Source organism: Lissotriton vulgaris, chromosome 4_1 (genome assembly GCF_964263255.1).
Source record: "Lissotriton vulgaris chromosome 4_1, aLisVul1.2, whole genome shotgun sequence".
In the NCBI taxonomy this organism is placed as follows: domain Eukaryota; kingdom Metazoa; phylum Chordata; class Amphibia; order Caudata; family Salamandridae; genus Lissotriton; species Lissotriton vulgaris.
In genome coordinates, this window is record NC_141691.1 from 408,109,026 (window position 1) to 408,133,784 (window position 24,759).

At 44.0% G+C, this 24,759-nt stretch overlaps 1 protein-coding gene across 1 annotated transcript in view; it reads right to left on the reverse strand.

The window, feature by feature from the left end:
* SASH3 (SAM and SH3 domain containing 3) overlaps nucleotides 1–24,759 on the reverse strand; it is a 200,993-nt gene that overhangs the window by 134,861 nt on the left and 41,373 nt on the right. Inside the window, exon 2 of the mRNA XM_086918809.1 lies at nucleotides 2,111–2,206. Within this exon, the coding sequence (XP_086774935.1) occupies nucleotides 2,111–2,206 (96 nt within the window). The remainder of the gene's footprint in view (nucleotides 1–2,110; nucleotides 2,207–24,759) is intronic.

Below are 24,759 nucleotides of genomic sequence, written 5' to 3' on the forward strand. Positions count from 1 at the left end.
TGGGGACAGTGAACATATAATATGCTCTTGCATTAAGCTAAATGAGGAAAGGGTTGGCATGCTAAAAATTCACTTTAATGAACGAGGCATACGTACCCGGAGACAAGCAATACTTCCATGCTTCAACCCAAGGGAACCACAACTAAATGGGAAGCTTGTTAAGTTCCTGCTTCTAGTAGCATCCAAGCAAGGGACGCTCAATACTGCAACCAGCGTATAGTCCTCAGAGGCTCTGAGCAAAATGAAGTTTGGACACTCCGTACTTTTTAATTTACTCATGCATGTATTGACACATAAAGTATCGACCGAAAAGTACATTTACCAAAATGTTTTATTAGAATGTATTTTTGTAATGGTTTTAATTAATCAAAAAACAATAAAAAAAATTACTTTTACTTACTGCTTCTGTAATTTCAATAACAAGAATTATTAATATCGCTAGAGCTGGTGGTCATGAAACGAGACATAGCTAGAGCATGGGGGTCAGCGGCAGGTCCGTCTCTTGTTGAATGGAGTAAGAGCATGGACATGTATATGCTAGGAGAGAAAACAACATATAAAGCACAGGGCTGCCCTTAGAGGTTTTGGAAAATATGGAAGCCATGGCTTGCACACTATGGACTCTCGCTCTCTGATTCACAATGATTGTAGATGACTGGGTGAATGGTTGGGAGGGGAAGATGGGGCCAACGACAATGCTCTGGTGCATAACATTGTTTGACTCTCCTTTACTGCTGAATGGATACCCTGCTGCCATCTAGTTGAACATGTTCACATATCTTACTGATAACCATTGTTGTTGTCGTGCAATCAAAAAAATGTCACTAAAATATTTCAACAAAAAATAAATATTGATATCATGTGTTTCAGTATCTACAGGATGGGAATGACCATACTTTTACAACTTTTACCTTGAGAGATAGGCATTTTACTATAGTATTGAATGTTTTTGCGCCGATTTATGCAAGTAATTACGTGATTTTACCTGGTGAAGTGAGTCTGCAGAAAATCATGAGTGTGCAGTATTCCTATATATCGCAGAATCCCCTTTCGAGGAGAAAGGTTCCATCCAATCAAGATCTCCGAGATTCTTATGGTAAAGGCCTTGCAGTTCCACAGAGTTCTTTGGTCCTTCACAGCTAGGAATCTCGATTCAAGGAGAAATTTTGCATACCAACCAAGATCTCCAAAAATTTCATACTGAAGGCCTTACTGTTCTACCAAGAGTTTCCGAGAGCTTATCAGTGCCAGAAAACTCTTGTGTCATATCCTAGTTTCTCAGGTATTACAACTGAATTTGGTTCAACTACATGTCAGCAAAGTTTAAGTATAGGTACCTGCTTTCTGCACAATCTTTCTTTAGGCAGGACTTCTTAAAGAGGAAATATTCACATTATCTTTCATGTGAGGCTGCTCTTTGGTAGCAGATAGGATAAGATGAAGCATTATATTTTGATTTAATGTGATGCTTATTAAGCAGCAGTTACACTAACTGAAGTTTCAAGGTGTTTTGATGGACTTTTTTGAGTGGAAATAACGATACACGATAAAATGGGTTCTGCTGTTGCTCCGAGAAAATTCTACTAATTTATGCCATGGCCGTGTCTGAATAAGGTTTTTGTGAGAATGTGTAAACAGGCTTCCCCCATATAATGGATTGTGGGTGTTCCATGTATGACCCCCCCATTCTTACCAGATGAACTAGCTGGTCCTTGAGCTCCTTGTTCCCGATACTTGGTTGCGTGTAACATTCTCAGTCGACCCGGATATTTTTATATGAACCCACCCTAAAGAGCTCTGAAGCAACCATTGCTGGGTAAAAGCACTTTTTCAAAAGTTGCTTTCTTTCAAAAGATGTCACAAATAATAAAATAGGTGCGACGGGAATGTCAATCACTAGATCGGACTAAAAGAGAATGAAAGGGAGAGACATTTTTGCAAAGGTTTCAACATGTAACATCACACAGGTTCTATAATAGGTGCCCATAACTACTGCGCCACCTTATGCAGCTCTGTCTGTGCTCTTGACATAAGGTTCACTCACTGTAGAGATAACCATAGTGCTATCAATTTATTTAATATCAAACTTTACTTAAGAGTAAATACTTACCTCAGTTTCTAAGTTGAACTCTTTATCTGTCACCACAGGGGAGTTGGGCTTTGATTTCGCAAAATCCTTAAAACTACTTGACCGCTGCAGAGACAGCTGAAGGAAAGCAAAGAAAGAAATTAAAAAACACAATTAGTACATTACCTTACTTCATGATCCTGACACCATAAGTACAGGTCTCATAGAAGTTCTGTGGATTATTGAAGAATTACTGATTTCCTACTCTAACCATAAGGAACAGCATGCATTTGAGGATCTGTACATAAAGACTTTGGGCCTGATTCACAAAGGGCCTCTGCACTCGTGGCGGAGGCCCCACAGTCATGGAGTCTCTACACTTGGGCATAGTCTATACAATCAGAATTCTCATTGTGGAGATTCTGCCCCGAGTGCGGGGCAGACTCCCCCACGACTGCTGGCCCTCCAGGATGAGTGCGGCGCCCCTTTGTGAATCAGGCCCTTACATTGTAGTAGAACACCTTGCTCAGAAGGTGCTGACTGACAGACTGAGCATGAACACATAGTTTTTCCTTTAGAACACTTGACATCTAAACAAAAGATCAATATCAGTTGGCGAACCATCAGACCTGGATGATAAACCTTCACTACAGACTTCGGGTGAAGGGAAATCGCTTTCCTAGAAGCACCACTAAGAGCAGACTGGCCGCAAATACAGCGCCTCAGTGGTGATCCTTCCCCCCACAGCACCCCACCCACATGTCACTTTCTGCTTTTGACAGCTCTGGCACCCGTTTAGGGGGTCTACTTCATGGTAAATCACAAAAACAACTAACAACATGGTCTCTATCTAAAGTGAAATTGCTAGGTTAGTAAGAACATACAGGAGGACATCTCATTGAATGTCAACCCTATTTATTTATTTGCAGTTGTTTACAGCACGTACAAGGCCCAATTGCGTCTGAGCATTTTACAGAAGCAGTAATAACAAGTATGAGCAAGTAAACTACATAAAGAGAGAGAGGAGGAAAGAGAGAGAGAGATCACTGATGCAGTCAATAGAGTATCTAGAGATGGTAAATTACAAAACCACAACAATAAGAATATAAGCACATGCAGTGTCAAATATTTAGATAGCTGAAAATTTACAGCAAGTAGCGATCATCAAAAACAAACATCAGGAAATATATAAAATATCGAACAATTATGTAGTTATTCCAGGTGCAAGGCATTCCACAAAAATGGTATTAGAGGAATTTCAGGACTGGTAAAGGTAGGACATGGAGGCAAACATAGCAGGGAGGCTGGGGAGGTGTAGAGCTAGTGTTTATCAAAAATCAGTATTTATTTAAGACACACAAGAACGGCTACTGCAACAAAGTTTGCACAGGTAATGGAGATCAACCGTGTGTGTTAGCATTTACTGTTCCAGGAAGTCTTTCCTCACTGTCGTGTTTCAGTTATTCCAGCCTCCAAACATATCCTAGTGGCCTGCGTAGCTCTAAGGGGCTCCCCTGTCTATGTGAACCTTTACTCATACAGATAGTCTAAATAGTGCAGTTGCGTGTTCATGCTAAAAGAAGTGACAGTGTGTTCCTGACCCGGAGACTGTCACAGAAGGATCAGTTTAAGACTAATTATTAATATACATGTTTCACAGGGAGCATATAAGTGCGCCTTGGGTTTTAAATTAATCAGAAGACGAAGTCCCTATACATGCACTTATAGGTTAACATAGGTTCTCACTTCATGATAGGCCATAATGTATATATACTTGGCCCCATATAACACTCGTAACTTACTTTATTCTTTCTTCAAAACATGTTGTCTTTGTATAAATGTCTACTGCTAGAACCCCGGTCTATCTCACACTCCTTTCAACTTTCTTTGCAATTCTGTGATCTACAGATAAAAGTAGATGCCATTGCCTGCATAAACATTCATCAAAAACTGGGGGGCGGCCTAAGGCTGGGCTGTCCTTTTAGATTCCCTCTGCAAAGTTCTAAGAAAAACACCAGCACAGGAAAAGGAATAGCTTGTTACTTTCACAACTTGTACAGAAACAGGATCAAAAGCCGAAAATGTCCACCTGCCACTAAGAGCAGAACAATCTCTTGTGTCTCTTATTCTTCACTTACCAGAATCAGCACATCTCTCCCTCACTGGTCAAGACATTTGAGCTACCCCTCACCTTTGTCAGATCAGCCCATTGCTCTGCCAGATGATTGATATCTTGCTTCATGCAGTAAGAAAAAGCATCGGTTACTTGTCTCAGGTAGCAGAACCAACTCTGAGCTGTCACAGACAGCTCAATTATCTCTAAATGGTCACATACAGCAGAGGTGGTTCTTGTTCTTCTAAAGTATCCATGGATAGGTGGGTACCCTCTGTTTACCTGTCTGCATGTTTGAGGGAACCACGGAGCAGGGTACAAGTGGCTTTGAGGCAGGGCCGGACTGGGAGCCAAAAGCGGCCGGGGCAAAGTGCTCGGCAGGCCCCCCCCCCCCTCCCCGGGGGGTTGGGGGTGCAACCTCGCTCTTTGCCAGGGCCGGTTTTTGGCCGTTTCTGTTACAGCTGCAAAAACGGCCTTGTAACAGAAACTGCCCCCAGTGGCCCAAAACCGGCCCCCACCCATGCGGCCTACCGGGGGATTGCCCGGTGTCCGCAAAGGCCAGTCCGGGCCTGCTTTGAGGAAAGAGACCCTCAGAGACAAGTCTGGTGGAGCAAGAAAGCCATAGAGCCACTGCATTTAGCCAGTTTTTGGCACATCTATTTTAAACGAATCTTTATGATACATGATTTACTCCGATGTTCAGCTCACCTTTTCTACCAATACCCTTCAAATTTACCTCTGGCTCTACCTATTGTTACATCTTTACGTACATACCCTTCTCCCTCTCTTAACTTTCTTTACCATATCTCTTTCTCTCAATTTTCAACTCCACCACCCTCTAACACACTCACGAGTTCACTTCTCTCTCTACCACTCTTAGTGTCTGCCTATACATCTCTCTCTCAACCCTTTTCTCTAATTTAACTTTCTCTGGCTCTTACAATCTCTATGCGTCTCACTGCTGTTTCCATCTCACTTCCCTCTATCGGTGAGTATTCTACTACACCGAGCTCAATCTCATTTCAATCACTTTTCTACCTCGCTCTTTCTATTCCATTTGTCTCTTACTATATTTCTTCCCTCTAGCTCACCTTTCTCACTTCCATACACCCTTTTCACTACCTCTACCTCTTTTTCTTTATCCATACATCCTCTTTCACAGTAAGGGGTTTTCTGCACTTGTAAATCTCACCCAAGGGGTGGGAAAGTGGTCCTTCCAAGGTGTGACTAGCTTTGGAAGTTTGTAAACACCCAAACTTTTGTTAGCCTTTGCAAACTCCTCTCTTTCACCCCTCCCAACTGATGAAGCAGTGAATTATCACTCTTTCCAAGTGCCGGCATCCATCCATTTCCAGGGGTGGGAAGGGGAATGGATCTCCCTAGGTTTGGTAGGGTATATGAGGAGGGGGACTCTGGGGGAACAAATTGTGCATTTGCACAGGGGATATAATCTCCATGTAGATGTTTCCCCTGCACAGCGGGATTAGGATATTGCTTGGAATTTCACATGGAACTCCCATGAATATGTATGTTAATATGCCCCGAGTGCAGCTTTCCATGCATGTTCCTGGTATTGTTTGTGAATACCTCAAAGTATTAAATTTACACTCACAGTTAGGTGTAAGTGCAGATGTACGACTTTCTATGTGACTCAGGCCCAAAGAAGCTACACTACAGCAAAGCATAATGATAATTGTTGGTGTAAGAATTAGACCCTTTTGCAGTTCTGCTGCATACACAGATGGGTTGGCAGAACACATTCAGGCCCACTGCCAAGGGTCCAGGGCTGGGCTGGCACCACTTGGGAGTTGGCAGAGTACAGGTGCTGGGATCAAGGCTGTTGGGAGCCTGCTCTCCTCCTGAGGCTTCTGATCAGGAGGCTAGCCAACTAGTCCTTGGACTCACTCTGGTGTCCTTGGTTTAGAGTCGCAGGTCTAATCCATTTTACCCAGGCAAGAGGGCAGCAGGGCAGCACAGCAAGGCAGGAGTCCTTTCCAGCCAGCAGTCCAGCAGAGTGGCAGTCTTTTCAGCAGCACAGCAGTCTTTCTTCCTGGCAGAGACCACATGCCAAGAAGTGTAGTGAATAGTTGGGTCCATGGTCCAAAATGTATCCCTGCTGCCCATGTTTGATGTAGAGGAAGCTCCTAGAGGTTTCCAGCCCCATGAGGTGTCAGACATCCCCCTTCCTTCCAGCACCGACCCCAGCTTGTCTGGAGTCACAAAAGACAAGTGTCAACCCCTTTATGAGAGTGCTCAGGCAGAGCCTTTGTGATGTACAAGTGTCTGAGGTGGTAGCTTTCCCCCTCACCAACTCAGAGTGACCCATCCTCCCAACTCCTATCTTCCCTTTGTCTCACTGTCTCTGAGTAATATACAAAGACCAACTGCCAGCTTTACCTAGTCAAGTGACCCAGTAACAGGCTGCAGGCATCATCTAATGGGTAGGACAAGTAAATGTCAACTTTCCAATAGTGGCATTTTCAGAACTGTGAATAAAAAATTAACTTTCCCTTTAAAGAGGGCTTTTAATTACAATTGTTTATACACCAAACATGACCTGTCCACCGGCTCCAAATTGAAAGTTATTACTCATTGAATGTATTAAGGTAACACAAAGTTATCCTATGGGAGAAGTAGTCCTCACAGTAGTGAAAAACGAATTGGAGTTTTTCACTAACAGCACATGTAAAACTTAAAAGTACATGTGCAACTTTTAAATACACTTCACCTTGCCCTCTGCACTATGTAGTGCCTAGCCTAAGGGTGACATATGCATTAAAAAAATGAAGATTTAGGCTTAGAAATACACAATATGCTGTTAGAACAACCTTTGGTGACAGCCTGAGAGTAGGTACCTGAGGAAATATAAAAATAAAAACACCAAATTGCAAGGATTCTCTTTTACCTTTACGCAAAGGGACCAGCTGTTCAAATAAAAGATTTTAGTAGAAACTAGCAGCCCGTCCCGACCTTGTCCGGGAGCAATCTGGCTTCCCCGACACCCGCCCGCCCGCCCCGTTGAAAATATAGTTTACAACAGAATGTTCATGTGCAAAATTCCACTACCACAAAGTTCGGAGAAGTACAAACATGCATTTAAACATATTCGCAGAAACAGGATTTCTGTGCGTCTCCACACCTTCCATGAGAGCAGCAGTCGGGGGTATAGAAAAATGCGTAGGCGCCAGTATTTGTAAGCTTCCCTTTCACTTCCGGGAGGCATAAACATACGGTGGTCGAGGGGATTTAAACCAGATAGATGTTCTTTTAACACCTGTCTCCTACGCCCTGGAGAGTCCTGGCCAACGGCTATTAGCCCGGCCCCCACCCGGCCCGTCCTCCGCCTGCCCCGACTCCCGCCTGCCCCTACAGCAGCCCGGCCCCCGCCCGGGCCCTCCCCCGCCTGCCCCGACCCCCGCCTGCTCCGACATAGGTCCCCTTACCTCAGCCGCCACTCCTCAGTTTACCGCTCCTCGCCGCTTCACTTGACCGCCGCTGGCTTGTCTGCTGCTCCTCACGTCACCGCTCCTCCCCCGCGCCATGTCCGCCGCTCCTTGTCTGGCTCCTGGACGCCTTCCTCCCCGCGCACCTGACGTGAGCACGCACGTCGCGGCCGGCGCTACTTCGGAGGGACTACTTTTTTTTTTACTGTACATTTTTGAAATAACGTTTTTTTATTTTATTTATATAGCCTATAACCATCTACACACCCTGGCGATTCCAACAGTGTATCGGGTGTGTGGATTGGCGCTGTGGTTCCCGAGTTTACCCGCCTCAAAGGCTGAAAGTTCTTCCTTTATTATAGTAGTATAGATTACATATTTTATGGTGGTTCATTTGTGCAAAAAGAATACAGTAGTTAAGCAACTAATGGGTGATTTAATATGATGCACAAAATAACATTAGAGAGGGAATAAAATGAAAATGGATAGTTGGTTCTCATATGATCATTCGAGAAGACATTAGAAACTCATTTGAAAGCAGGTTAGCTGTACTGTTTTCATTATCTCATCGTGATTTGGCAACCTATTGCTAAGCTTTTCCAGGAAGTAATACTGCTCTTGAAGCAATGACTTGACTAGAGCAGGAATATGATGACAGAGGGTTCTTCTCTCTGTCCAAAGTCTGCTTGAGAAGGAATATGGCTATTTTACTGTAGTATTCATTCACAAACATCCAACCACAGGTTTCACTTTTACCCAAGTAAAGTTACCGGTCACCGCTCACAACAGCGATTGACCCGGTCCATGTGCTAATAAAGCAATGAAGGAAAACCTTTTCAGGGGTCAGAATTATGCAGTTTCAGGGCTGGGGATTTTATCACATGTTTGTTCAATTCTTTTTTAGGTTGAAGAGACAAACATCAAATGTGAACACGTTAAGAGCTGCAAACATAAGGGACTACATGCAAGGTTAAACTGTTCCCTCTAACACATCTCTGCCTCTTAACTGCCTCACAATAGGGTGGGGTCAGAGTTAAAAAAAACAACAAAAAATATAATTGTTTTCCCCCCCCAACATTGGCATTGGGGATAGTTGGTGCAGATTGGATTTCTCAGTGAGCATATAAGTACCAATGGGCTTCTTGGTGCCTGCAAAATACTGTCAATGTCAGAGCACAGGAAAAACTGTATTTAATTCTAAAAACTGCCTTTCCAACCAGAACAATGGTGCATGACTTGCATATCTTATAAGCACAAGCCTGCGACAAATTATAATAAAATGCCATTTATTGCAATTTTATTAATGTGTGTACCTCCTGCGCTCGCAGCAGGTGAGGCGCGCTCCTCCTCCATAACAGAGGAGCCGCTGCTGGTTGTGTTATGAGCCTTAGTAACAACTGGCACACCCTTCCTTCTTGGGGCTTGTGCAGAAAGATGTTTTGTGTGCCATTTGGCAGCTTAAATACCCCAAACACAACGCAACTCAGAAATTGGCAACCCAATTGCAGATACCATGAAGGAGAGAGGTGCAAACCAACCCACTGCTGCTATGCACCTTGGCTGCAAGCAATGGAGCTCACTAAAAGCTCATCGGACAACAACACCTTTCGTTGCACCTCAAAGGTCATCTGCTGGATGGCAGAAGGATCCCACATTAGTTGCATTGGATCATCTTAGTGACCTGATGCTGAAGCTCTGGAAGAAGGAGCCTATTTGACTCCTAAGCAGAACCTACCACCAGATGCTCTCCTCTCTTAGCCCAGAAGTCGGGGAACGAAGACCATCAACTGGTTGGTAGAGTTCATGAACATCTTCTACAGCACTCTGCTGTGTTTCAGCTCATAATAAATAATTGTTATATAAATGCAAAGGTGACAAATGACTGAACAGGGACAGTAAAATAAATAAATAAAACCACTTTTGTGCTCGCCGCTTCGCAGACTCGGCGATGCGGCGAGCGCAAGGAAAGTGGTTGTATTTAGGTATTTATTTTACTTCTATGATCCTGTCGTTCGTCACTTTAGCCCCCATCACTTCCAGCCCACCGCGCCCCACCCCACCATCAACTACACACCACCATTACCTGCCATCAGCATTGTGCAGCAAGCTGAAGGAGCAAGAACGTTGTGAAGCAACCAGAATTGGGGAATCTGGGACGTAACGCAGGGTGTGAGTGGGGCAAGATTCCACACTTATCGGGGCCCTCCTGTACCTATCCAGGGACGGTACAATGTAGCCAGATAATAAACAGTACCTGTTGCTGTCTGGCAGCAGCTTTCTATGTGCGACGTCCTCGTAACTAGAAGGAAACAAAATGCAACAATTTTGATTTATTGTTGCAATGTAGGAGGCCTTCCAGAAAGATGCCCTGTAACTCTCTCTGTCCCTGAGTATGGGGAAGAGACAATGAAGCTGATGGGAAAAACAATCAGGAAGAGGACAGTACAGAGACACTGACAGAGCAGGGAGCCTGAGAGAGACTATAAAGAGTCAGGTGTGTAACAGACATTAAGAAAGAGAGAGATTGGAGAGGTGAAAGCAAAAGAGAGGGAGACAGAAGAAGGAAAGGTTATAAAGCAGGTTGGGAAAAAGTCGAGCCAGAGGAGACACACGAGACACCAGAAGTGAGAAGAAGGAGAAACAACCAGTGGAAGACAAAAGAGCAGAGGATGACACCACAAACAGACCAGTTTGGGAGAGAGAAAAGTTATTAAAAAGACATTTGAGTAAGAGAGAGACTGTGTGTGTCTGTGTGAGCGTGAGTGTGTGTCTATGTGTGTGGTGTAACCCAGACCCTTGCTGTCTCTGTGGCGCAGGGGAGACCCCGCGATTTAAGGGCCCCCAACATTTAAAGGTGCCCCCATTAAGCGCAAGCCGAATAAATATTTGGGAGACAACCAAGGCTTGGGGTGCCCTATCATTTCGCATTACGCCACTGTGGGGAGTTGCTATCCCCAGAATGAAGTAACACTAAGCAGGACATGCAACAGCGAAACTGAGCAACAATGGATAGGCTACCCCTTTCACTGTGAAGAACTACCTCTTAGCATCAGAACTTCCATCACCAACATTTAGGGATGAGTAATATTATGTGGCACACAATTTAGCACAAATTTACACAATGTTACACCATCCTACACAGATAATACAGCTGTCCACTGCGCTCTTCCTCCTGTGAACATTGGGAACCTTAGGGACTTTGTTGTTATTGGGGAGGATGCAATGTACCACCTCCCTAAGCGTGATGCCCCCCCCCCCCCACCCCCCACTGCCAATAGAAGGGAGATTCTTGTAACTCTCTGGTGTGTTTCTGTCACTCTGGCACTTCTACTTAGACACCATACACGTAAAAGCTCCAAGTGTACGGAAAAGCCCTTTGGCATTCCTAAATGGGGTCTACTTTTAAGAGCAGTTAAATTAGCTATAATGAAAGGAAAATCAAGTGCAAACATTTGAGACAGAGTGGAAACATAAACTGTTTTCTAATGAGAGATCCCACAATCTTCTTGGTTGCTTTAGAATCACATATTATATCCATTGCTCAGCACTTCTCCTTGTAAATCTTACTGTTTAATGAACTAAAATAGATGAGGTCGTGATGTTATAAAATGTCCAAAGGTCACACTTAGAAGTAATTAAAGATTAATTTATTCAAAAAGAATCATTGCTAATCAGGTTCAAGGTAATCATGTAGCACCCCACCAGGAGCTGTGCTGTTCTTCTCTCGGCCGCAGCTGACTACGGTGCAATTATGAACACCCTGACTGCAGGCCCGGACTGGCCGTAGCGGGCACCGGGCAATCCCCCGGTGCGCAGCACAAGTGGGGGCCAGTTTCATAGCTGCAAAATCGGCCCTGTAACAAAATCGGACGAAACCGGCCCTGGCAAAGAGCTCGGTGGCACCCCCGACCCCCCCGGGCGGTGGGCGCCGAGCACTTTGCCAGGGCCGGTTTTGGTTCCCAGTCCGGCCCTGACCCTGAGGCATCACTCACTCATATAGACGATTATATTATGAGAACATGACCTCGCACAAAACCACATTAGAAACAAGACCCACCAGCATCCTTGTACATTCCTTCAAGACTGTCACACAGACATTTCTTTGTTTTTTTTAAATAGTAACTTAGCATTTATGCCATAATGTGACATGCCTGCTCTACATGCCCTAAGGATCACTAGCAATCCCCTGCATTCAATAGTCTTCTTAGCACATACATGATTCATTGATAAATAGCAACACCAATGTATGCCTCAGTTGTAAATACCAGCAAATGGATGCATCTGTGCCCAAATTTGTACCATGTTTAATACGGTTATATCGTTCAAGTAGGCTATTATCGGATGTATCCGCATGGCTGTACTGTTTGATTTATCACTCTGACGGCTGAGCTGGTCTTGCTGGAGATTCATAACAACCATCAATAAATAAATACACCAATACACCAATATACACACCACACACCCCTCCTCTTCTTTCTTTAGTTCTGAGAAATCTCAAAGTATACTTTGAGCAATCTGCCGCTCCTACTTAAGCCAAAGCCAGCTTGCCCTGCACCACCAACTGGCCGAATAGCACACAGGAGTTTATTATGCGTCTCTAAGCCAACCATGTCAGCTCAAGATGGAGCCCATGTTTAAAAATTAGTAGGGCAATGAGGTGTTTCAATTGTTGGTTTTACCTAGAAATGACCAGCGTTCATATTTTAGTGTTTCATGATGTTAGATATACAAGCATATGCTGTAGGAAGGTTAATGTAGAAGATAATTTTCTAAAGTCTAATACATGGGAGTGAAATTTTAGTGACCTGTGCAAGCTGTGTGGCCCTGAGTGTGCAGATGTTGAGTCTGTGCTCACTTAGCTTCAGGACTTAAGTTGTGAGTGGTACACAAGAATGTATGAGAGCCCATTATGAATTTGATACTTAACCTTACTGTCAGAGAAAGTTAGGGGAAAGTTGGTTAGGAAGTCACTGCCCCTCAACAAAATTATTAGAGGATGAGTTAAGGGCCTGTACATTTCAAAGACGTGTACATTAATTGGCAAAGTGGGCAATTGGCCAGGTCCACCCAGCTTCCAACGGACTTTGCCTACCTCTACATCTGATTCTGTCTCTCTTTTCCCAGTGTCATCTTTAGGACCTTTGGGTCCCTGAAAAGACATATTCAATTGTTTCTGTGTGAACCCCTTTTCTGAAAGTTTGTTCCACATCTTGTGAACTTCAATTATTAGAAAGTAAGTAATACATTTCAAAGTTCTTACAACATGGGCCCCCAAAATATGTGTTGCTCTGTGCCCCAAAAATTATTTAAACATCTCTGGTTCATTTTACAGCAACATTTTAGAAGCACATAGAGTTAGGACATTCTAGTAACCCAAAATAGTGAGAATATCTTGGATAAACCTTCTTAGGATTCTGGAGAAGAATCACCTAGCTGTAACCTGGCAACTTATTAGAGGGAGAGGTCGCAAATCTGCCTAGAGTATGACAAGGCGCAGATTTTCTGGTCAAAATACAGAGCATTAAATGTGACTCTGCCGAGGTAAGAAATGTTAATGTATATGTGCCTTACATCTGATGAATAACTTTATTCAGCAAGAATAAAAATGCCATAAAAGTACAATAAAACATGATAAGGCAATATACATAGTTTCCCAGTAAAACTCCAATTCCTCTTTATAAAATGACATACAAAAATCCAGATAATTAATTCAGTTAAAATTAAATTTATTGAATCAATTAACCATAGACAAGGTGCCTAAGGAAACCTAGATTCAGCAGCTGCCTTTTATATTTTATAACTTATTAATAACGCCAGCATAAAAATAAAAGTCGCCTAAACACAAGAAGCTAGATTTGTCCTTTCTTGTACCACCCGCAACCTTAGTCTCCACACTATCAATAAACAAGCATTCACATTGCAATGGTCTCGGCATTATTAAAGGTAGGGCTATTGGCATTGCTCATGACATTTTTTTGTATAAATCACTAGCAGCCCGTCCCGACGTTGTCCGGGAGCAATCATGGCTCAGAGCCCCCGCCCGCCCTGACGTTGTGTAACCTGCTCACGTCACTTTTTCCTGCTGTAATGCCCCGTTTGGTACCTGCCCACGTCACTGGCCACGTCACTTTTTCGTCCTGTAATGCCCCGTTTGCTACCCGCTTCTTTTTGTACGCTTTTGTCACCTGCACACGTTTCTTTTTCCTCCTGTTAACCTGCCCACGTCACTTCCCACGTCACTTTTTCCTCCCTGTAATGCCCCGTTTCACTTTTTCGTCCTGTAATGGCCCGTTTGCTCCCCGCTGCACTTTGTACGCTTTTGTCACCTGCACACGTTTCTTTTTCCTCCTGTTAACATGCCCACGTTACTTTTTCCTGCACACATTTGTTTTTCCTCCGGTACCTGTGGCTCGCTCACCGCTCCTCCCCGCCGCCGCTCCTCCCTCACGTTTGCTTTGCTGACTGGTAACTTGGCGTCCTACCTCATCCGCCGCTGATCGCTCCTCCCCGCCGCCGCTCCTCACTGTCTGCCCGCCGATCCTCACCGCCTATCCGCCGGTCATGTCCGCTGCTCCCCTGATCTCCGCCGCTCCTCGTCACTGCTCCTCCCCGCGCTGATCTCCGCTGCTCCTCCCCGCGCTGTTCTCCGCCGCTCATGTACGCCGCTCCTCGCATGTACGCCGCTCCTGATGTCAGCACGCACGTCGCGGCCGGCGCTACTTTGAAGGGATTACTTTTTTTTTAACTTATATTTTTTATTAAGGTATTTATTTTTAATTTATATAGCCTATGTCCATCTGCACACCCTGAGGATTACAACGATGTATCAGGTGTGTGGATTGGCGCTGTGGTACCCGAGTTTACCCGCCTCAAAGTTCTTCCTTTATAATAGTAGCATAGATAAGTGAATGGCATTGTCATTTACATTGCCAATAGCTTAATCGTTTGCATATGCCAGACCTATTGCATTTGCACCCACACACAGAGTAAGTAGAGTAGTACAGTGAGTAGTTGATAGTGAGTAAGAGAGAGTTATTAGTTAAGAGAGTATTAGAGATCGAGTTGTAAAAAGTGAGTATTAAAGAGTGAGAGAGTTAGTAGTAAAGAGTCCTAGAGCCACACACATTTACATGCACAGCCACCCCCTTACATATCCAAAGTGTATTTTTAGTTTTAGTAGTAAAGAGTGAGTAGTATAGAGTGAGTAATTATGAGTGAGTAGTGTTGAGTAGTACAGAGTTTAGCAGAGTGTGTAGTACAGTATTACAGTAAGTACTATACATTAGATGCTATTTAGTACAGTAAGTAGTAGAGAGTAGTTGATAGTCAGTAATACAGTTATTAGACAGTGGTAAGGAGTTGTAGAGTAAGTAGTTGAGCGAGTAGTGATACTATTTGAGAGTGAGTAGTAAAGAGCGAGAATTTGAGTGAGTATTTGTGAGTAGTAGTAAATGGCATGTAGTAGAGTGTGTAATAGCGTGTTATTGTGAGTACTGCAGAGTAGTGTTTTTGTGTCCTAAAGTGAGTAGGGAGGACAAGAATGTAGGCATTCTATTATGGTTCAGGTAAGGAGAGATTCAGGGCTTAATGTCTCTCGGGTTCACACCTATCTCGAGGTTAAAAAAAAGTTCTCTCAATGTATCACTGTGTGGTGGGATTTCTTTTTGGGTCCAGGTATCAGTGTCTCTCAGCTATGGTCAAAGTTGTCTTTCAATGGCAGTAGCATCTAGAAAATGGAAGTTGTTTTCCAGTAATGCAGCTGTCTCTCAGAAGGGGCAGTGTCTCGTTGTTGCACGCCTATTTCTCGGTGATGAAGGTGTCTCCCTGAGGAGATGGCTCATGATGGGGGCCTCTCAGGGTTGATGGGGACCTCTCAGTCACGGTTGATGGGTGGGGGCCTCTTGGGTTGAAGAGGAGCTCTCGGGGGAGAAGGGGGATCTCAACGGGTGCAGGGGGGCTCTTGGGCATTAGGTGGGCCTCCAGGGGCTGAAGGTAGGCCAATGAGGACATAATATCAACGATTTCATGTCTCCTAGAGGAAGAAGGTGGGGTGTGGGTGGAGAATGAGGGAGGTACTCAGTTATGTAAGTGCCTCAGTGACCCGTCACAGGTGAGAGTGGTGCATTCTCGGGAAAGAGGGGCATGTCTCGGTGATGGAGATGTCTCGCGACGAGGGACCTGTCTCTCAAGAAAGAAGGGGTGGGAAGACGCTCGTTCGGGCATGACAGCTATCATTCACTGAAAGAGTATCACTCAGGGTGGAGGGGTGTCTCTCTGTGATGATCCATCATTGATTTCTCCCATGCAGACTGGTGCATTTCAGAGACAGGGCAGTCTCTCGGTGGTCTGATGGGGTGTCTCTCGTGATGGGTTGAGGGTCTCTTGGTGCTTTAAGTGGATTCAGGGAGAAGTGAGGTCTCTTACGGTCACATCCCCTGTCTTGCTCCTCAGTCTCCTTGGAGTGCCAGCTTCTCGGGTGCTGGTTGGGTGCTGCCCGCCATCCGCCGCTCCTCAGGATGCCCACCTCCCAAGGACCGCCCTTCCCGGGGAGGCATCTCCCGCACTGGGGGCCCGCAGGGCGCCGTCTCTGAGCTCAGCAGGGTCGTGACTCCCCCCAGCACCCACCACCCTGCGCTCAGAGGAAGTGACATCACCCGGAAGAAGGGGATCTGTGTGTGTAAGACAGCAGGGAATTGTGGGAGAGAAAGGGAGTGCCCTCGAGAGAGGGAGGGGCACGAGGGGAAGAAAGGGAGGGTGTATAAAAAGTACGGGCCCGGTCCTGTGATCTGGAGTGCATTAGGTAGTGGGGTTTTGGAGTGGTTAGTGACTGTGGGGCGCGGCAGAGCGTGATAAAATAGCAAAATATCCTCAAACTAATTTGTTAGCCTTTTGCGTACAGGTAATACTATATACAATATTTTGCTCAGCTCCACGCCAAACTAATAGTGAAACATATTTTATTTGATGTCTAAAGCCTATTAAAATTGAAGCACATCGGCAAAATAAGAGAAGCTTTCAATTTGCAATCACCTGTCACAGAATGTCCCATAGTCGGAGCATTTTCTGGAGGGAAAAATCTCGGATTGAAACCTCTGGCACACGTTTGAGTCAGTTTTCAGTTGAATCACAATGTCCGGATTACGATGTAGCGGCTGATCTCTACAACAAAGGCATTAACCCGCAGAGTTTTCTGAGAGAGGGAGGGGCGCGAGGGGAAGAAAGGGAGGGCAGTCGGATGAGAGTGCTAGGAGGAGGCCGCCGAGGAAAAGAGCTACCAAGGAGAGGAGACTGAGGGAAGGGAGGCTCCAGAAGTGGGGAGTAAGAAGCATAGAGTACCGGGGAGTGTGGAAAGGGAGTGGGGAGGAATAGTAGAGATTTATGTCGGGAATGGAAAGAAGGAAGACCATAAATTGGAAGGAGGCTGCTCTGGAGAGGGAAAGACAAGGCTTTGAAGAGAGAGTGCTGAAGACACAGCTAGTCAGAACTTTAGGGCAGACAGGAGCTAGGACATGGATGTAGGCAGAAATGGAATTGGAATTAAGAGAAGAGCGCTCCACACGACCACCTTTCTCCGAGGCGAGGCAGAAATGCCTCGGAGAAACGCAGCCTAATTTTCGCATTCGGGGCGTGTTTTCTTTCTCTCCTCTTCCCATTGGCGGGAAGAGGAGAGAAAGAAAACAAGAAAGAAGCTTAAAAAAAGCCCCCGAATCCGAAAAAGACGGGGCTTGAACTGAGTGACGCCCCTTTCCTCCAATGGCTGGCCTTCGTTTAGGAAGCCAGCCAATGGAGAAGAACGGCGGGTTCAAGCCCCCTTACTAAGAAACATGAAATCTCAAAGCTCCGCCCACTGCTTACGCAGTGCTACGCAGTCCTCAACCTAAAAAACAGGATACAACAAAAACGTTTGTTTGACTCACACCAGACAATGCAAACAGGACGCCGCCGAGTTAACGGCACACGAGGGGTGAGCAGAAGCCACACCAACGCGCGAAAACGATGCCGACCAATAGGCGGTTGATGGGACCTACTACAGACATTGGGGCTCCCAACCTACACATTCTTCCACGGGGGCCGGGTAGGCACAACTGTGGAGGCCACCTGGTACAATAAGTGGAGAATTTATAACGTGCAATTTATATGCTGACCCAAAACCCTGAAGAAATCCCCGGTAAGGTAAATAACGGTGATGAAACATGTCGTTGATTTTAATAGAGTGAGCCAACAGCACGGAATAAAGTTGTAGTTGCCAGTTTTGCTCAGCTCTTTTTAATAGTGGTATGTCTGTATCTCGTTGTTAGGGGTACTAGAACACCACAATGGGTTATGTAACACGTGTAACACATGATGGTTGTTTGGTTTGATTGCACTATTTTTATCCCCCTTTTCATTTCGGGTTGACGGTAGCTGATGATGAGAAGTGAGGAATCAGGCGAGTACCATACTGTCAGATCCTCCCCTTGGTGTTGCTTCCGTGAGGCATCGTTAACCTCCCCTCCCCCTTTTTTCTTCACATTCGGAGGACACAGGGAGGTATTAGATCGGTGGTGGACTTCTGAGACACACATATATAGGTGCGATGTTTGATTTAGCTTGTGACTGAATGCAGCATATTCAAACAGAAGGCTTTCTTATATCCTCTGCCTGATCAAATTAAAGAGTACTTGGGTTTTTTAACCACAGAAAGCAAAGGGACAGGCCATTGTTGTTGAGTGACTCACACCAGAACCAAGTATTCGGAGATCATCTTTATATGGTCTAGTACACAGACCCCAGCATTTCAGAATAAGCCACTTTTTCCTGGGTAAAAAGGATGTGGGGCAAAAGAAGAACATATGCCCCAAGGCTTCCCTAACTGCCCCACACGTTGGGCAAGAGCATCCTACTGAGCAATATACCTGCGACAATTTACTGGTATATGAGGCAATTGGTAAGGTTCCATACCTTAGCTGCAAATACAACTTCCGAGCCAGCATGGATTTGATTCAATCAAGAAATTCTTCAGAACTATATGAAACTTTAACTTGTAGGAATCACTCTGTCAGAGGACCAATGGTAGAATTCGACAGTATCTGACCCAAATTATACTGATGGTTACTTTCTTTAAGCATGCAATTGTTTGGAGAATGGAGCTGTATCACAAAGTTCCCACAAATCCCCAAACCAAATCTTTACAAGGATTTCTTTCACGCATCTAAACCAGGGAATGTTTTGTGCACCCGGAATCCTCTGCACGTCTCTTAGGCCCTCCAGATAGGATGAAAGGGTGGGTGTAGACCAGATTTGTCGCCAGTATAGAATTAGCTTTAGACCTATTTCCTTGGAAATGGACCACAAATAAAATCTCTAAGAGACTAGGGGGGCACTTATAGCAAGACCTGTTAGTTTTCAAAAAAAGATATTCTCTGGAAATTGTTGTTGCATCACATTCTAATGACCCCAGAGTTCCAAACCATACATCACAGTACCCAACGTCTGCAAATTATAAATTTGCGTAACTGTCAAAATTGGTCGGTAGGACAATTTTTAATGAGCTCTTAATAGTGCCCCATTTAACTGTACAAATTTCAGCCTCCTATAATCTAGCGGATTGCAACAGTCGAATGTCCTCATTGCGAACCAACCTCTGATAATCAAATACTTTTACCCGCTCTAGTGAAACACCTAAGAGATTGGGGTTACCTCGGGAATAGCTTTTATTTAAAATGATATATTTTGTTTTTGCAATGTTAATTTCCTATCTCCATTTCTCACAGAAAGTTTCAAAATGGCTCAAAATATTCTGCAAACCCATAGGGGATTTTGAGATTAATAAAGTATCATCGGCAAACATCAATGCCGGGGCCTTAAGGTTTGCCAATCTAGGTTTATCATTGTCACAATCATCCAAAAGGTTATAAATTCATTCATATATAAAAAGAATAAAGTGGGAGCCAGCACGCATTCCTGCCTTACCCCGCAGTCCACAGAAAATGGGGTCATTAGATTGCCTGATGGTCCACACCGGACTTGAGCATAGTTACCTAGCTGGAGCCTGATTAAAACAGCCAATACATCCGAAGGGACACCCATGGCAGACAAAACTTGCCAAAGATTATGTCTCGGCACTGTGTCAAAAACAATATACAAACTATCACTACCCAGAAGCACCGCTTTCCAATAAATTTACGAAAAAGCAAAAAAAACGATCAATTGTAATGACTCCCTTTCTAAAACCTGCTTGGTAGGGGGTTATAATCTTGGAATTATCCATCCATATTTGGAATCAGTTTAGGAGAATAGTACAAAGGAGTTTCTGAGAACATACTATCAGACTAATTGGGCGATAGTTACTTGGGTCATCGGGGAACCCTTTTTATAAATAGGGATAGTTTCAGCCCCTGCCCATGTAAGAAGGATGGCTGCTCCTTTTAAGATGTTATTTAAGAAGACCATAAAATACGGTCTCTACACATCCTGATTTTGCGTTTATAGATCACCAGGAAAGATGTCCAGACCAGAGGCTTTATTGCTGCTTATTTTATCCAATGCTACATTTACGTCCTCAAGTGAAATAGAATTAAGGATTGATCAATTTGACAGACTTCTCTTATCTTTCAATAAATTATCCAGCATCAGCGCTTGCTGTTGTGAATCACCACTACACTTCAATTAATATAAGGATGCAAAGTGTGAGGCCCAGTCATATGCAATGTTCGACATCATTGGGCGAACCCTCCCCTTGCAGCCCATCGAAACCAGGTTCCAAAGGCAGCAATAATCTGTGTTATTAACTGCAAATAACATGCACTTCCAGCGTTCAGTTTCCCAATCTACTTTGGCCTGCCTGATAGTGGATTTGTACATGGCCCTCAGAAAAGTAATTTCTTCCTTGTCTTGATTTTTAATTGATAAAGCGAGAGCTCGTCTAGCATTCTTAAAGCACTGATGCGAGGGAGGTTGCTTACAGGGTTTCCTCAATTCTGAGTAAAATATGACCATAAGGTCATTAAACAGTTCATTGTGAATTATGGAGATTGATGTAGGGCACCAATTGCCTGCACAATCCCACCTCACCATAAGTGTATCACCAAGGCTTGCGGCTACCAACGTGTAAACCGTACCCATCTGAGCTGCTGAGTCCTTCACTCTGTCCTATCTTATTCTACGCATGTTGCTGGTAACAACTATATTTGGGTCTGAACAATTCTCCTGCAGGAGTTTCAGCCCTCGTGTGCAAGATCTATCTCAAGTTAGAGGGCATTATGATCGCTCTCAATCCGATCTATTACAGCAAAAGCAATAAAGAGGGGCCAAAGATGTAAGTCTATTAGATATATAATCAATAAGACTAGAACTTGGTGGCCAGTTAAAGGTATGTTTTCTCTGACAATCAGATGGAGATCTCCCATTGACAGCTTGAAGCCCTACAACTAATGTCAGGGCATTACTTTGTAAGGCCAGGGCGGACCATTTCTTCACTGGCACTAGGGACAGCCTGGGAATTCCCTACACAGGGTCTTCCTCATACAAACCAACCTCACCATCATCGTTCAGGGGTTCGAACTGGCAATGGAAGTTCCATCAACAATTTTTTTGGGCTACACCAGATACAGTTGTCAGATAAGAGAATAGCAACACCAGTGAAAGAATTCATAGACTGTTCCCCCTGGTCTAAGATATACAATGTAAACATTTACAGTGTGAGTTAGGTTTGTAATGGACACACAAAAGACGTCGGGATGGCACAGGAATCTCTTTTATTACACCTGGAGTGTCTGCGTGGAGCCAAGTGGTCAGCCCTCCGGACGGTCTCTCCCTAGCCCTCGAGACAGCTTCTTTAAGGAAAGTCATATATCCAGCCAATACAAACGTTTAAGCAGCCATGTTTCCTGACAAAAACAGATGGCATGATGGTCAATAAAGGTGGGAATGTTAAACTTTGAGTTAAGGCCTGCAATATACATGGCCGCAAGTGCAAACGTGCGCAGTTAAAGGCCCTGTGCTCACTGTGCCATGGGACTCGAGCTGATGAGGCCCGAACAAGTTTGACATGGGTCTGAGTTGGTTGTTTTCCCTTTCAGATAGAGAGTGCGATTTATTTTTAAAATAGGAACTGGACTTATTATATAGCAGGATTCTTGTCACATCGCATGTAGTGCATTTTTTTAATCATTCTGGTGATGGATTACTTTCTAAACTTCCTACTGATTATTCCGTGGTAAATGCTCTTCGCTTCTGCATTAGTTCTTGCCCTGAAACTGTTGAAGAAAGCCATAAGTTCCCTATTAATAGATGAATTTGCTATTTGCTCACCCACACACTGCCATCAGATCACTCAAACAGACTGATTAGGTGAAGAATTATTCAATTGTAGACAATCACAAAGGTGAAGACTTTCAGGCCTGATTTAGAGTTCCTAATGCACATGTAATAAGGTGGACGAAATATCCCTCATGTATGTGACGGAGTACCCGTTTGCCAAACTCTAAGTCGCTATTACCCTTAAGACACAAACTACTAATTTGAACACAAGCAAATCAGTTGTAACGCATGTACATGAACAAGAACAAAAACCCCAACACAATGACCTTTCCGATATAAAATAAAACCTCAAAATTATATGTAAAGTTACACAATGCAATAATAATAAAAGTAATTCAGGGTATTATTATTCAAATAATATTAATAACGACAGCTACAATAAATATAATAATGATATGACTGTTATTGTTTTAATTTTAATTATAGTTGTGAAGCTTGGGTAAGCTCCTAATTAAAGAATCAGTTTTGACATTTTCCAATTATTCAAATGATGCACTTGTTGCTTGCACAGTAAGGTCAGAGCTGTTTTAAGCAGGGGCTGCTCCTCCACTATGGTGAAGGAGTGTCGCCCCACTTCTAAAAGGCAGCAGATTGAAAAAAAAATTATAATGAAACTATTTTATTATCAATTTTAACTTCCTTACTAGTCCGACGAGTTGAGTTCAGGCAGTGCCATCCTCTCTATTCCAGGGACGTCAGCTAGGGAGGAAGAATGGTAGGTGCACTTTAAGTGTGCACATCTGTTTGGCCGGCCATCTCAGGCCGGCCAAACAGACATGCACACTTCGCATTTCTCCACATGGCTGTGTTGCACAGCCGGGTGTAGAGCCAGCGCAAGCACCCAGGCCCTAACAGAGCGACCTTTCAGCCCACTCAGGCCAACCATGATGCTGCTCTAATGTGAGAGCTGCATCGTGATTGGGTGAGGGTGGGAGCAGAGAAGCACTGAGACGACGGGAATGGATGAGCACTGAGGCAAAGTCCGGCAGCAGCAGGTACATTCTTTTATGTATTTTTTATTATTACCCCCGCTTCCCGCCCCACCAAGTGTTATTGGGAGTAGCAGCTGCTGGTGGTAAGGCCTGGACCTAGTAGGTTCTGGCCCAGGACCTCCATCCTTCTAGGGGCGCAATCATTAAGCTTTCAGGATGGTCCTAGACATTGACATAGCGCACAAATGATGGGGCCACCTGCCCAATATGAAAAGGGGCTCCCTGGTCTCCAATATCTCATAAATATTCAAAGGCTGTGCAACAAATGGGAACTCCTTGAATGACTGGGGTCCCAACAAAAAGAGTTGTCAATGATTAGGCCATAGTTCCTGAGGGTGTGAATGAGTTGAAAATGGATAATAAATTCAGAGTTGTTTTGCGCAGGGCACCGCAAATTATGTTTGGCCCAAGGCCCACAAAATCCTTAAGATGTCCCTGCTTCCCTCTCCCTTCCTCCAAATCATAATTTTTACAAACTGGCCTAGTAGTACATAAGTTGGTTCTCAAAGTAATTTGGTAGTGATAAAAAGATGTATGGAAACTGCAAAAAGTTGTTCGAGTATTGCAACTGTTATTCATAAACCACATCTTGAGGACATATAGCCCTTCCTTCTTCCCATTATATGCAGACCTACATTTAAACAACCTACCTACCAAACAACTATATCAGGATAATAATTTACAATACACAGGAAGTTGGCAAGTATACTCAAGCATGACTCTATCTCTTAAACATATATTCTTCAATCTGTACTTCAGCACAGATCCAAATTTGCCACAATATGACTAAAAAACCCATGCTAAACCTCAGCCACGACAATAAAGCACTTCCCATGGCTACTATGAAAAACCACACTCTACCAACCAAAGACAATGAAGGAAGAAACCTCATACTTGATTATAAGCATGTCCAAATGTGACTGTGTCTCTCTGCTTTTCTCCATGCTTAAGCACAGGTATAATTTGATGGTGACCACCGCCAAACCTCTACCAGGGCAGCAACGTTATTTCCATATAATTAACTCCATACGCCCACACTCTAAGAACCATGCACAATGGAAGGAGTAGGCTTTTAGTGGCCTCTTTGGAATTGTTTTATGGCCTAGTCAACATTGTAAGTTTGGTCGTCACACTGTGTCCTAGTTTTAACTTTCATACTGTGTAAACTATTTGACGAGCAGAGCCAAATGCTTCTTAATATAAAAGATAATTCAAAAACACAACATCTTCTTCATTATTGGTCATGGGAAAATGCTTTGTTTGTTAGATACTGAAAACCAATGATCATTTCAGTGTTATTTTAAGGACTTGGGGCACACAGGGCAAAACAAATTTGAAAGCCCCTGTACGGAACAAATCCGAATTTTAGCCCAAAAGATGCTGAAAAAATACTAAATTATATGCTACTTTTGAACAAAGACTTACAAAAACAAATGAAATATGTCTTGCCTGGGAACCCAAAACTCCCTACGATGACACTGGTTTTGAGAGACAGGGTTGGAGGTAACTGTAGACAGAGAGGGAAATGGGTCTAGAGAGAAGTAGCATAGCCAGAGGACATATACAGAGAAAATTCAGTTTCCCAGGGCAGCCCTTGGAAGGCGAGGTCCTGGGCAGTGGCACAAATTAACTATGCCTTAAAACGTCTCTGGATCATTTAACCATCCCATCAATACGTCTCGTAAACTCTCCTAACTGCTGTGTAGTTCCTAATATGTAAATGAGGCAAACACCCTCATGCTCTGAAGCAGTGGTGCTACACACCCAGTTTAGATCATGACATATGTACCTACGGTAGGGATTTTCCTGCAGGATGAAATTCCAGGTTTGTTTCTCACAAAG